This window comes from Lingula anatina, chromosome 2, assembly GCF_051362555.1.
Source record: "Lingula anatina isolate TDL-2025a chromosome 2, LinAna3.0, whole genome shotgun sequence".
NCBI classification, from domain to species: domain Eukaryota; kingdom Metazoa; phylum Brachiopoda; class Lingulata; order Lingulida; family Lingulidae; genus Lingula; species Lingula anatina.
Window position 1 is genome coordinate 8,636,649 of NC_141768.1, and position 15,058 is coordinate 8,651,706.

General features: G+C 33.1%; 1 protein-coding gene across 5 annotated transcripts in view; it reads left to right on the plus strand.

Annotated features, from left to right (window-relative positions):
* The window catches only part of LOC106162771 (prominin-1-A-like), a 45,608-nt gene that overhangs the window by 13,690 nt on the left and 16,860 nt on the right, over positions 1–15,058 (plus strand). For all 5 annotated transcript variants that reach the window (XM_087005271.1, XM_087005268.1, XM_087005272.1 and 2 more), the window contains exons 2-20: positions 69–163; positions 694–902; positions 1,192–1,330; positions 1,787–1,853; positions 2,188–2,271; positions 2,669–2,871; positions 3,187–3,276; positions 3,529–3,592; positions 3,921–3,994; positions 4,508–4,587; positions 6,187–6,333; positions 6,751–6,886; positions 7,108–7,166; positions 9,999–10,080; positions 10,544–10,705; positions 12,026–12,109; positions 12,267–12,362; positions 12,746–12,796; positions 13,213–13,293. In XM_087005271.1, coding sequence (XP_086861397.1) covers positions 69–163; positions 694–902; positions 1,192–1,330; positions 1,787–1,853; positions 2,188–2,271; positions 2,669–2,871; positions 3,187–3,276; positions 3,529–3,592; positions 3,921–3,994; positions 4,508–4,587; positions 6,187–6,333; positions 6,751–6,886; positions 7,108–7,166; positions 9,999–10,080; positions 10,544–10,705; positions 12,026–12,109; positions 12,267–12,362; positions 12,746–12,796; positions 13,213–13,293 — 2,003 coding nt within the window. The remainder of the gene's footprint in view (positions 1–68; positions 164–693; positions 903–1,191; positions 1,331–1,786; positions 1,854–2,187; positions 2,272–2,668; positions 2,872–3,186; positions 3,277–3,528; positions 3,593–3,920; positions 3,995–4,507; positions 4,588–6,186; positions 6,334–6,750; positions 6,887–7,107; positions 7,167–9,998; positions 10,081–10,543; positions 10,706–12,025; positions 12,110–12,266; positions 12,363–12,745; positions 12,797–13,212; positions 13,294–15,058) is intronic.

Genomic DNA, 15,058 nt, shown 5'->3' on the forward strand with positions numbered 1-15,058 from the left:
AGTATGGTTCAGTAAAATAAGACAGAATTTGTTAGTCTCTTAAATTTGTTCATTATATAAAATTTCAGGCTTGGAAGTTGTGAAAAGAGACAATCAGACAGACTACTTTGCAACATTACAAAGTTCTGCCTTTATGTTAAGGTTAAGTACAGAATGGGGTCAGGTAAGAATGTGTTTTTTATTTTTGTCACCAGTTTGATGAATAATAAAATTAATAACCCAATTTTAAGGACAGCTCCCTTTGGTATCAGGGATGGTTGTTCTTGTAAAGAAGTGCATCAATACTTTCTCATCTAACACATCATGAGGATGGTTATTTTGTAAATGCCAAAAAAGGACATGTTTTTTTTTAAATATTTATTCTGTTTAAAAATGCCTTGTTTCATTTTTTAACCACTGATTTGTGAATTTTTTGGGTTTCTCTCTATCAAGACAGATGTTTTAATTTTGCACTTGTCTGCCGCAGAACTTATGCTGTAATTAGAAGTGATACCAATGGTATCTTATATATATAAGATAATTTCTGGATTTGACAGATGCCATCTCATGATAAGTTAAAAGATTTTAAAAAATTTTCAGCACAACTGAACATATTCTCATATCTGACAAATCTGTACTTGTTAAAGGAAAGGTAATGTGTTTTTGTCAGTTTTTAATTGCCATTTTGTGTCATTGTATTAATTGTCATTTCAGACAGTCCAGTGGTTTATTGCCTATACAGTTTGCATAGCAGTTGGTATCCTGTTTATGATCATCATGCCTATTGTTGGTTGTTGTGTTTGTTGCTGTCGATGCTGTTGCAAGAAATGTGGTGGAAAAGTAGACCCTATGGAACCAAAGAATGCAAAATGTCGCCGAGTAGTGTTTGGGCTTGTGCTGGCTGTGATAACCACACTCATGTTGTAAGTAAAATTTGTGTGGACATTTTTTGTATAAAGAGTAATAAAATTTCATCATTTGTTAGTTATGATCAGTCACTGTACTTTGGTTGTCAGTTATAGTTTAAACATTCAAATTCAAATTGTTATAGGGTAGAATTGTACCACAAGCGAATATTTTCAACTGATCCACTTAACATTTTCTTATGTTAGTCAGACAGGTCATTTTGTTATTAGTTTAGAATTAACTCATTCAAATATTGGAAAAACTGCAATTTTATGGCATTCTCTACTTTCCACCTTGATACTACAGGGGAGGAATGGTGTGTGCCTTTGTTACCAATGAACTGATGCAGGAACAAACCAACCATAACAACAATGACACAGGACTTCTCAATTCCATCTCAAAAGAAATTGGCAGAATAGACGATTACCTCTCAAACACTCTGACGGTAGGTAGGAAGATGGGTAGAAGTCCCATTTGCTAATGTGTATTTTTTTTCTTGCTTTATCTGAGTGTCTGCACTTGGCCATGGCAGTTGTGATGAGTTATGAATGGTACTATTGACATGACATCTGTCTACATACCTGTCTGGCTCTTCTAGAAGTATTCTGGCCTCTGTTGTTGGAATCTGTTTGTTTGCTACCCATGTCTTGGCCCCTGTTTCATTAAAAGAAAAAAACCTCCTCACTGATATTTGGTCAGCATATAGAATTGTTTAAAGCAAGGAAGATAAATATATGTTGTTAATCTGGCTGACCTTGTGTCTTAAGGATGTTAGGCTTGAAGTCTTATCTGTGCCTGTTTTTATTCACATTTTGAGGCCAGAGTGATAAAGTGATAAAAACTAAATTCTGAAGTCATATGGTCACTTTATGATTTTATTGGCATATTTTGTGTATTTCAGGAAATAAATACTACTGTTATTAACAGCTATAATGGTGCAAAGGGTAGTGTAATTCGAAAAATAGAAGGTAATTTATAGTTACTGAAAGCACTGATATATCAGTGATATCATACATTGTTATTACGTGAAAGCCTGGCATTATTGAAAAACTTTCCAATTTCTATAAGTACATTTTATTTGTAAACAAAGAGAAAATATAATTTGGGATAACTTAAGTATGAATTTGTATTTAAGTAGCTATGTCATTATTTAGCCATAAATGGTATTTTAACCAAAGTAAAGATAAAAAAGAAAGAAAAAGAGGGAGAAAACCCCACTCCTCCAAGAAAAAAGGTGTTTATGCAGATGTTAGCCTAGTATAGAGAATTGTTCTGCACTGATACTTGTTTTTTTTCCTTTAGATGCTGCTGACTCTGCCCTGGACAAAATTGGAAATGCCACTAATGCATCTGAAGTGATTGTCAAAGCCAAAGAATTGGCAAAAAGTAAGTGAGAATACTGGAAATGCTAAAATTTGTCACTATTACATAATAATTTTTTTCATGTCTTATTTGAAAAAATAGGTAAAATGAAGGAGATAAAATTGATGTTATAGTATAAAAAAAATTTACCATTCTTTTTTATCTGATCTTAAAGCAGTAGTTTTGATTGGTTATATATGTGGTTATTGATTTTTTTTGTATTATCATGAAACACTGGCTTGCATATAATAGCTAGACTCATAATTGAGATAGAATTTATTTTGAATTTTATTTATAATAAATGCAAACCTTTAAATTGTTTTTCTTTGGCATTGAAAAAGATATTAATCATTAAAAAATGTGTAATATGACACCCAGTTCAAAAAAGGTCTCAAATCATTCCAAGATGCTTTATTGTCAGGTGTGGAAACCTTAGCTGCTAATCTGGAGACTGTGAAAACTAATACAGAGGCTTTAAGTGACCTGACTATCCAACTTGATGGTGAGCTGGCTGCTGTGAGACAAAACATAAGTGACACCCTAAGTTCCTGTACTGTAGTAGCAGCATGTAATGCCACTGGGAGACAGCTTGATAGTTTACAAACAGGAGCAAATTTTACATCTGTAAGTGAAAAAATCTGCCATTAATGTACATTTGTCAACATATATGACTTAATATAAATTCATTGTTTACAGATATTGATATTATAACCATTTTTGTAAAATAAATTATGCAGAAAGATAAAGCTTGGTTATAACCAGATTTCCGTTTTGTTTTAATAAAAGGGTGATTGCAGAGATTGACATATTTGTGATATTAAATCCAGGGATTCAGGGAGGGGTGGTGTTGACATGCATTTGAATTGCTTATCATATCCCTGAGTTAATAAATTAATCATGCATGGTATGGCCTTGATTAATTGATAACTATGTTTGCAGCTTACAACTGATGCCCTTAAGACTATTACGGATGCTCTTAAAGAAGTTGAAAAAGTGCAAAATAATAATATATCAGCAAAAGTAGAACAGGTAAATATAACAACATGGTATGACTAACTTGTTAAAGGAACTCATGAAAAAGCATATAAATTTGTTTGAAATAAAAGATCCTGGGCTCAAACTTTGGTTTTCTATTAAATTTCATTTTGGCTGAAATATATCATTTTGATGAAAAATGTGAAAAAAAAAAAATGATACTTATGCTTTAACTTCTTTGCTATTGAGCTATTGATGTTGCCCTATACTTGAAAAAGATGGTTTTTACAGCACTTTTACTTTTAGGGAGAACAGGAGTACAAAAACATCAGTGTCAAAGCAAAAGAACAATTGGACAATGAAATTAATAGTGAGATACTTATGTATTTGTTTGCAACTTATAATGTGTTACCTAGATTGTTTATCTCTTATTGCAGTGCTTATTGTTAATTACCCATTAAAACTAATGAACAGCAGAAGAATAATTCATTCTTGTCCTGTATGTTATATAGTGATTTATTTCTTTGGGTGTAGATTTAAATTTACACATAACTGATACAGATGCATGCTGCTGATGATTCAACATGTGTTCATTGATGAAAAGAGCAAACATGATAATTACATTGAATCTGTTTGAAGATTATTCTTGATAAAAGGATATCTAACATACAAAATTATTTGCCTTTTCTTTTTTTCAGAGACAAAGGTAGAATTAAAGAAGTTAGATGAAAAACTTGGTGCAACCTTAGTAGAACTGAGTGCACAAACAAAGGTAATCATTTAAAATAAGGAACATCAGCAGTGATATCAGCAGCTCAGGTGACAGCAAGGCAGTAAAGAACAATATCTTTATATTTGAAACAACTTACCTAGCCAATGTTGGATACTCCCCACGCAGCTTTTTTAACCCATCTCCTCTAGAACAATTTTAATTACTTTTTTTTGTGAATAACAAATTTGTATCAAATTTTACTGAAAAGTACATGTGAGGTTAGAAACTTTACATGGTGCTTTATTTTCAAAAGTCTTGATGGTTAATCCAAATTTGAATCTACAGGTGGAGAATGAACATTTAGTCACTGAAAATATATAGAATTCTTAACAGTTCATAAAAACAGAAATTGGGTCTACATTATTAGTGATGTTTATCACAGGGTTGATTACAAGTATGAGGAATCTGACTGACTGCTTTGGAGCTTTAAGCCCAGCTTCAGTTTAAATGTACATGTACCTTGATGTTAACTAAAGATTTTAGTTTTACTAAAACGTAAGGTTATTTTTTCAGACTTTTTCTGGTCCAGTAAATAATGCCAGAAATTCCATCACTAGTGCCTCTGATGCAATTACTCTGTATGGGAAATATAGGTTTGTGCTGCATTATAGACTGTTAATTAGCATTTTAGATGCAATGCTATAGAAGAAAGTTTTGAATACATAAAAAGTATTTTAAGACTGCACTTTTCAGTAGCAGTGTGTGGATTTCTTTATTACAAATTGCAAGTTATATTAACATGTAGATTTTGAGGATGAGAGAAGTGACTCTTAAAAAATGAGAGATGCCTGCATAAGTAAAATTAATGTTGGTAATTAGGAAATTTGTAAATATATGTAATTAGTACCACCAGCGTGTACACTGGCGGTACAAATGGTTTTAGTCCCGACCTGTCTCGTACAGCTCCGCTGGCTGACGTGGGATACAAGTCACTGTTACCACTTCTCCACCTAGACCACAAGGACCTGTGTCCCCATCTCTTGGATTTAGGTCACATATAATCTACACTTGAACCCCCTGGTTTTTTGTCTCAGTCGGTGCATTGGCCTGGGCGTTACCCGCGTTGAAACGCACCCTTGTCAAAAATTTTGAAAATTCAATGCTAGATATCTCCCTAGATATCTCTTATGTGGAGATTTCAAATATGCCCTTGTATTTGACCTTATTTCAAAGTCAAACAGACCAAAATTTTCTAATTTTTATTTCAGCTGATTTTTAGAAACTACACAGATCTAACCTTTAATATTATGGGCAGGTGTTACCCTTAGGGTCATCTTTCATTTTCGTGAGTTTGGGGTCAATCGGTGCATTTTCACGGTAGTAACGACCATTAGTTGCCAAAATTGAAAAAACTTTCAAATTCTGGAACCGTAAATGCTTGGGCCCTTTTTTTATGTATTTTGTAGAACTTGTCAAGTGCAACACAGGAGGTGGCATCCATTTTTTTGTTTCCGATACAGCTTAGGCTTTGCACTATATCAAAATATTCAGTGGTGAAAATAAAATGTGAAATACTCCAAAATTAGCAGTCACTGTTGAGCTTGAATAGGAAGTAATTTACTGGTAATCTAACTGTGACCTTGAAATTGACCTTTGACCTCCTTTTTATGATGAACTGTACTTTGCATGTTTTCTGGCCTTTATATCTCCAAAATTGGCAAAGGAATGCCCATAGTTACAATTGAACTTGAATAGGAAGTCATATACTGTGACCTTGAAATTGACATTTGGCCTACTTTTTCACCACGAATTGAACTTTGCATATTTTCTTGCAGAGATATGCCCAGGGTTGCCCATAGGTTTTATCTTTTGTTAGCATATATGCAACACTGATAACACATTTCAAGGAAAACCAATAGGCCTATTGTCTAGAAAATCACAGGAGTGATCAATGTTAGGAAAATACAGGTCAATTTGAAAATCAGCTTGATTGGACCATTTTTATAGTTATATTTTTTCACATTTTTTTGCATATTTTGAGAACTCTTGTTTATTACATTTTATAGAGCTTGTCAAGCACAAGACTGGTGGTGGTGTCCCTTTTTTGGGGGGGTTTCCTTCCGAATGCGCTTACTACAGCTGGTGGTACAATATCCAGAGGTGGTATCGCCTCTCTGATCCTCTTGTTTGTTTCAGTTGTTTTCTAACTTCCTAATAACTGCCTTTCATTTTTTGATCTGTGGGTATTTCAGATGGTATGCTGGGATTGGTCTGAGTTGTATCCTACTTTTGATAGTCCTGTTCAACTACCTGGGCCTGGCGTTTGGAGCATGTGGTGAACCTCCTGATGATGACGCTCACATGTGTAACACTGGAGTAGGAGCAAACCTGCTGCTGGCGTGAGTTGAAGAATTTTTTTGTGTGTTTAACCTGGAAAGAGGAAATTTATATGCAAACCATCTACAAAAATTTTCCTGATTTGTGTCACAAGGATAATTGATGCTATGATTTATACTGAACGTATTCTCAAGCACATGAAATGATATTTTTATCAGATCAGTTCTGTTCACAATAAAAAGAATGTTAATGACCTTAATATTTTCTCACACACACACACACACACACACACACACACACACACACACACACACACACACACACACACACACACACACACACACACACACACGGTCTGGATGTGTGTCTATGATGTGTGTCTTTGCTTTATCCACTTCAACAAACTGGAGAGATGCAACATCATCAACTATAATTATTCTGACAGTTTAAAAAAAAACCTTGTGAATTTGTCATTTCAGTGGAGTTGGTTTTACCTTCATCTTCTGCAGTCTGCTGATGTTGATCACTATGATTCTGTTTTTGGTTGGTAGTGTATCACACAATTGGGTGTGCCTTCCAACAGATCCTACAAATCCTAATGCAGAAGGTTACAAGGTACCTATTTCTTTTGCATTTTAGTTGAATTAATGATTCATATATATATGAATTAATGATTCATATATATATATTGAATTAATATATTTTGTACAAAGCAAGTTTTCAAAAGAGTATGTTTTAGATGTCAGAGTTAATGAAAAGATGATCAACACATCATACTACTTATATAGCCAATGATGAAATTTTTTTAAACATTTGTTATATGATATTTCTCATAGCTTGCAGATGGTATCCTGGCTTCAAACAATATAAATTTAAGTGTCAGCGATGGAATTAAGTAAGTTAAACCTGTGTTTGTTTGTGCATGTTTGCCTATTTTGCTGATTTTTTTATGTACAGACACAGATGTGTCTGTACATATTGCCATCACCTGCGTCTGTCGTCGCTGATGCCGATGCCGATGCCGATGCCGTGCACTTTCCTTGTAAACACGATAAGTGGAGGGCAGTTGTACTTTTTGGCTTTATATTTACAGAGCTGGTGAATATTCATAAAACGCAGGTCAAGTTCGAAAATCAGCATGATCGGGCCATTATTGTAGAAGTTAGTTATGCTGTTTTTTCACTTTTCAGCATATTTTTCACATTTCCTCAGATTCAATTCTTAGCTGTCATTCTTTGCTAGTGGTTACAAAATGTTGAATTTGACTGAAAATTTCAAACTTTCTCTGGGAAGCTGTAATTTTGCGATGTGATAGCTACACCATCACAGTTTATCATTTCATAAAATAGGAAACAGCAGCTGCCCTTTTTAGGGCACACAGGAGAGTTGAACAGCTATACCCACCAAATCCAAGACGCGTTACCCTGGGTAATATATTTTGCACAAACTAATGAAAGTCTAATGGAATGTTTTCAGTTTTAGTTTAAATCATAAGGGGGTGTTGTCTCAATGCTTCAAAACTGGGTTTGAAGAATTTAATCCACATTTCATAATTAATAAAAATGGTGAATATGTGGGTCACGGTAACGTTATTGACGCAGGTACAAAAACTTTTTTATAATCATGTAAATAATAACAATATTTTTGCTATTATCCATACACACTTCAATCATGAGGGGCACACCACTTTCACATGCTTTTAAAATGGAATTGACAAACACAGAGGAATAATGCACATATTTTATTTACTGTAACTCTGTCACATGGGACACACACTGAACAAAGTTGATCTAAAGAATGTTCCAGATTGTAGTTTTTTATCTGAATTATTATTTTTTATTATTATTTTAACACAATAAAGTTCAGTTAAATACAAAATTTAACAAAATGAAGTTCAGTGTAACACAAAGTTCATAATTATAACATTCTTCCTGACATATGTGGACCAATGGTGATATCTGTTCTGTGCTCACTAAGGCATCCACTCTTGGGATTCTGAAAAAAAAATCACACAAAGAATCTGTTAACTCTGATAACTAACAATGGATAACCTAAGATCACAACTAGTTTATTGCTTATTCAAACAAAGTACATGATCAGGCCACTATTTTAGTAGTTATGCTTTTTTTTTTCACTTTTCAGCATATATGCAACACTGTGAACACAATATAAGAAAAACAGATAGGCCAATTGTCATTAAACTCACAGGAGTGGTCAATCCTTCTAAAAAACAGTTTCATTATTTAATTAATAAGATATTAAAAGTGTTTGTTTGACATTTCCTGCATCTTTACAACATTGTTAGTTGATTTTGAAAAAATGATGGTTAATTTGTTATCGTGTATTGTGTAATAAAGTTTCAAAAATGGAAATAAACTCATATCATTGCAGTTTGTCAGATTCAATCATTCACTATGTTCAGAATCTCAGAATGGAAGAAATTGGACATTTAACACTGCTCTATTGATATTTTTCCCATCTCATCAATTTTTTTAGTTGATCGTATAAAAATTGCAGTAAACTGTTAATTTTGTTTTATGTTAAAAAATGTTAAAAATGGAAAAAAAAAACCATTTCAGAACAGTGCTGTCTTGTTTACATTTTGGCATTTTCAAGTTGTGACTTTGAAGTTCCATGGGCCTGAAGACCTTTGCTAGTCACATTTTCTGAATATCCATGATACTAATATTTTATTATTAAAAATTGATGGTCATTATGCTGTTAAACATTATGTAATATTGCATCAAAATTTGAAAAAAAACTATTTTGGGCACTGCTCCCATGATGACCATTTAAGAAAAACCATGTCACTTACTGTTCTCAAACTTACAGGAAAGAAACATGGGACTAAAATATAGCTTCAGTAGGCAATGCAATCTGCCAGTTAAACAGTTTTTTTGTGAAATTTTAATTTTTCACATATTGGCATTTTCAAGGTGTGACTTTCAAGTTCCACAGGCTTGAAGACCCATGCTTGTCACATTTTCTGAAAATCCATGATACATATATTTTATTATTAAAAATTGATTGTCATTATGCTGGTAACCATTATGTAATATTGCATCAGAATAGAAGAAAACACAATTTTGGGTGCTGCTGCCATGATGACCATTATGAGAAAACCATGTTACTTATGATTGCCAAACTTTCAAAAAAGAAATACAGGACTAAAATGCAGCCTGAGTTGGAAAAGCAGTCTAATTGACTTCTTTTTCTGGAAGTTTTACATTTTCAAAGGGTGAACTTGAACTCCCATGGGCCTGAAGCCTTATGTTTGTTACACATTTTACTTACATTGGTATTACCTGTTGAGCATAATTAGAATTTGATGTTGAATTTGCAGTTTAACATAATGTACTTTTGCATCAGAATTGACAGTAGCATATTTTGTTATTTCCTGCTTTTTGTCTGTACATTTGACAGCTTTGCTGCCTTGTATTTTATTTGATTTTATTAATTTTTTTTTGCGGGTGGGTGGGTGGGGGCATAATTCAAGCCACAGTCCCTACTGGATGTCTGATTTTTAAGTGACAGCTTCATATGAAGTTTTGTATCAATTATCAATATTGCTTTGAAAACACTTATCATGCAATATGTGTGAAATAAGTTATATTAGGAAAGCCACTTTATTTGATGTAAATACTACTTGGATGTGGCATGTGGATTTCTAAAAACTGAGAGCAGCTTGAAATGTATTTATATTAATGGAATGATGAATCATTTTTAGGGGCTGTAAGAAAGATAAGGCCCTGTATACTGCCTTTCAGTTAGACAAACTTGTTCCCGTTGATGGGCTGTTAGCACCTGTGGTAAGTTACAATAGTGCAGTTGTGTTCATTTACTGTACAGACACGGGGAAAATTACCTGACCACCTGAAATGCCAGTGGAAGATTTTTGATATCCTGCATCCTCTGGATTGGCAAGGTTTTTGGGAAAATACTTAACATAAAAATAAATTTACATGCAAACATAGCCTAACAGAAATAAAACACATAGGACTGAGAGAACCTACAGATTTCTCGCAGTGAGGATCCTCTGGACCTTCAGTATCTCCAAAGTTTTCCCCATGTCTATTTATTTATACAAAAATTTAAATACAAAGTGCTCTGTAGTATAAAAATTAATCTTGAAGGTTTTTTGATTTTTTAAAGACATTTAAAATTGTAGTTTAACAGTGCAAATAGACTGTCCAGCATGTTAAATGGTAAGTTTCTGAAAATGTTTAAGATGGAATTTAAGTTTGGATGAAAATTTGAAGCATCTGTTTTCAGACGGCCCAAATTGATGATCAGATGGAGAAGCTTAAGAGCATTGATCTTTCCTCTGCCATTGATCAGAATATTACAATTATCGATAGTGATCTTCAGCAACAAATGAGACAATTTGCCAATGCAGGAATAGCAAACATCTCTTTTCCTGAGTTTTTCAATCAGGTATGTGACATGGTTTTTCTCTTGTAATTTTTTTTCAGATAAAGTTTTTTTCCTTCAAAATTATGAGTGATGTGAACCACAAGATTTTTACAATTTTCCTTGATAAAATTTCTCTTTCTTTCATACAAATATGCTGTATAGAACACAAATTTCCCTATATTTTATAATCAGTTGAAGAACAGAACAGATTGACTGGCAATAAAATGATAATAATTTGTCATAAATAAGATGTTATAAATGTTTAGTTTAACTGGCTATGTAAATATTTTCTCTTGGTTGTTATCTTATAGATGTTTTACTTGGTAAGGAAATAGCATGTATTTCAAGAATGCAAAGTGAATGAGCTGTATGGTTAATTGAAAATAGTATCAGTAACAAATGGCTGACAGTTTATCCACAGTTACTTATTTTGTGTGATATTTCTCAAGTTAGAAGGCATGCTATGGTGAAATTTGGTGCTAAATTTATTTATATATGTTTGTACCTTTTCTGCCCAGTGTTAGGTATAGATAGCAAGTTGTAGTAATTTACAAAGCACCATGCTGCAAAGTAGTGTAAAGTTGTATCTCTATCTGCTCGTCATTCATTTTCATATCACACCCATTGTGTACATGCACATATGTAAACAAGAGCACACTCACTCACAAACTTGCATACATGTTGTGCATGCACCATACACATTTCTGTATGAAACCACAAAGGTTGTTAGTCACTATGACCTTATCTTATATATACAAAATATCCTGTATAAGCTGTCCAAATATTATTCTTTATTATGCAAGTTCTGTGTCACATTCATGTTAACAATGCTTTTCTAGTGTTTAAAAAGAATTAACCTGTAGATTAGCGTGGTTTAGATCTGTAATATTTATTGTTGAACCATACCCCATGCCTCAGATTTGCATTTGTCCAGATGGTCAGGATATTTCCACTGTATAGTGTGTGTGTGCGTGCGTGCGTGTGTGTGTGTGTGTGTGTGTGCGTTATAAACAGCATAGATTTGGATGCCTGAAAAGATTACTCATGATGATATGTATGCAAATAATCTGTTTAGCAACTATATACACATTTTAACATCCATTTATGATACTGGATGGTAAATTTAAGTTGTCTAAATGGTTTGGTTTCACGTCTGGTCAACAATGTCACTTGTTTTCATTAGTAGGCTTTTGTTTCCAATTTCACTTTATTTGGAGCAAGGGTTGTTATTATACAAGCATTTAATATATTAAAATCTATTTGCTGTAAATAGATTGATCAGTTAGTTCTGTAATGATAAATTGTCTGACAGTATTTTTATTTGTATTTTTGAATGAATAGACAGATGAAGCCTTAACAGCCATAGACCTTGATGCCTTTGCAAACAATCTTACAGACCTGGCAGGTGCTCTTGCACAGAATCCGGTAATCTTAACTGCTCATAGTTTGACGTACATATTTCTCCTTTATAAGCATGTTGATAGATTTTAATAACAATCACAAGTAAACAATTTTCATTTTAAATCCATTGAACATTGGTGGTGGTTTGTAACTAATGCAGAATATGCTTGACTGTTTACAGTATTATTTGAATGAGACTGCAGAGAAACTGGAGGGCCATGCTGCTACACTACGGAGTATATCGGCTAATACTGTTAATAATATGAGTTCCACAGTGGTGGGTAAAAATTGGCCTAGAATGATACCATGCATAAACTGATATTTATACTTATTATAAATCTTAGAAGATGCTGACAAGTAATATAACATGTGGATTTGTAACTTTATGGTAAATGAAAATGTACTTGTACTCCAGTACACAATTCAATATCAGTCTTACGGCATGGTAGAAGTTTATTGAGTAGTTTTACTGTTCTTTTAATCTTTTTCTTAATGCATATCTGAATACACGAAAATGGTGTGTGTGTGTGTGTGTGTGTGTGTGTGTGTGTGTGTGTGTGTGTGTGTGTGTGTGTGTGTGTGTGTGTGTGTGATAAGTATATTTTAACATACCTAAAAAGCTTAAGATTATGACAACATTAAATTAACTTTTTTTCACAGAGAAACTTAAAACATTCATTGAATGTACTAAATGACAGTACCAACCTACAGGTAGGTTTGAATAGCATTTCTTCCAATTTATTTTTTTAGGTTTTGAACTTTTGTGACATAATTGTGTGTATACAATGAGCAAGATTTAACTGAACTTCTTTGGTGTTGGAAGGGCATTATAACAAGATACTTTAACACTTGTATATATTTGTATGCTTAAATGTTTGAAAGATAATTTGTAGGATAAAAACAGAATTATCTTTTTACTTTAGTGAAGGTGAATCCAAACAAAAATCACATACATAAACCTATAAATTGCATTAGTGTACATGGTTTTGAATGGATGCAAGTTGATGTTTATATCAAGTACATGATCAGAAATACATTTTAATGGAGTGTTTCTTGCCAGTCATGTCTTTTATTACTTTAAAAAAAGTCTAACAAGGTGTTTTGATTTCAACATATTCAATTTCTAGGATCAAGTGAATGGCCTATTAAACCTTTCCCGTAATGCAGAAAGTGCAATACAGACTAAAGGAAAAGAAATCATCAAGAAGGTATATTGCTTTGAATTATACTGGTGATTTTTTAATCAATTGTAGATATGATCAACATCTGTTCTTTTTTATGCATTTGATATACATTAGAATTCTACCTATTTAAAGGCTAAATGGTAAATTTCCATGAGAATTTCTGCAGTTTTCCTTCAAACGTTTTCTCCAAACTGAGAAATTTATGATTTATAAACCACTTTTTGAGCTCTTAATTCATATTTTTTTTACATAAAAGTGACCTTTTAGTCCAGGAATTTGGTGAAAAATTGTGCATTTTTTACCTACAAGCATGAAATTTGGCACACTTATGGACAATGAAATTCTAAGCAAATTTGGATATATGGGCATGTCTGAAAATTCCAAAATGGCCGTCAAATCCAAGATGGCCGCCAAAATACCTTTTCAAATTAAAACTTCAAGTACATAGTCTTCTAATAACTTAAAATATCATATAAAGGTTAGAAAACCCCATGGTATAAATCCTTCAGGTGTATAGAATCAAAAATGGCCGCCAAAAGTAAAAAAGCAGACCATTTATTCAAGATATCCATTAGAATGGTGAATTAATCATGCACTTAAAACTACAAGCAAAAAGTTTGACACGTTTGTGGAAAATGAAATTCTGATCAAGTTTGGATGTATGGGCATGTCCGAAAATTTAAAAATGGCCGCCAAATCCAAGATGGCCTCCAAAAATACAGCTTCTAATTAAATCTTCAAGTATATAGTCTTTAAAGGGCTTAAATATCATATAAAGGTTGAAAAACACCACAGTATGAATTCAGCATCCATATCTGCTTCTTTAGGTGCATTAAACCCAAAATGACCGCCAATAGTAAAAAGCACTCTACTAGTCCAAGATATCCAGCATAGTGGTGAATTCATCAAAAACGACAAGCATGGCATTTGGCACAGTTGTAAAAATGGATTCCAAGCACTTTTGGATATATGGGCATGTCTAAAAATTCCAATATATGGCCCCCAAATCCAATATGGCCGCCACACATACCCGTTCAAATTAAAACTTCAAGTATATAATCCTGTAATAGCTTAAGATAACATTTTATGGTTAAACAAAACTATGGTATGCATGAAGTATCAATATATGCTTCTTTAGGTGTATAGAAATCCAAAATGGCCTCCAAATATTAGAAAACAGACCACTCACAGCAGCAGTATGGTGAATTCATCATGCATTTAAAACTACCAGCATGAAAATTGGCACAATTGTAGAGAACAGGACTCTAAGCAATTTTTTTATATAGGGACATGTCTGAAAATTCTAATATGGTCACTAAAACCCTTTGAAAGTAAAAATTCTAATTCATAATCTGACTTATAACAATCTTTAATCTTTTTTCGTTTGAAAACAGAGCTCAGATTAGATGAATTATCAAAAACCGCTCCTTTAGTTACATTAAGATCCAAATGACCATAAAAAGTGGAACAGGACTCCTTTTGGTCCAGTTGTGACACCACATGCAGCAATTATGTAAATGCCAAGGATATGAAAATGTCAAGGTATTTTCACAAATAAGTTTTCAAGTAGGTGTTGCACATTTTATGGGCGATTAACCTATTACTTTAGTAAATGGACAATATCTCAACAGAGGATAACAGCTAGCTACACCGACATTTCTACTTATTTGGTTAAATAATAGCTTTAGTTGTGTTTCCCTCAGCTTTCCCAGAATTTGCCTAGAGCTATAGCTTCTACATGTAATCCACTTTCCCCAACAAAATACCAAGAGGCATTGGTCATTTTTAA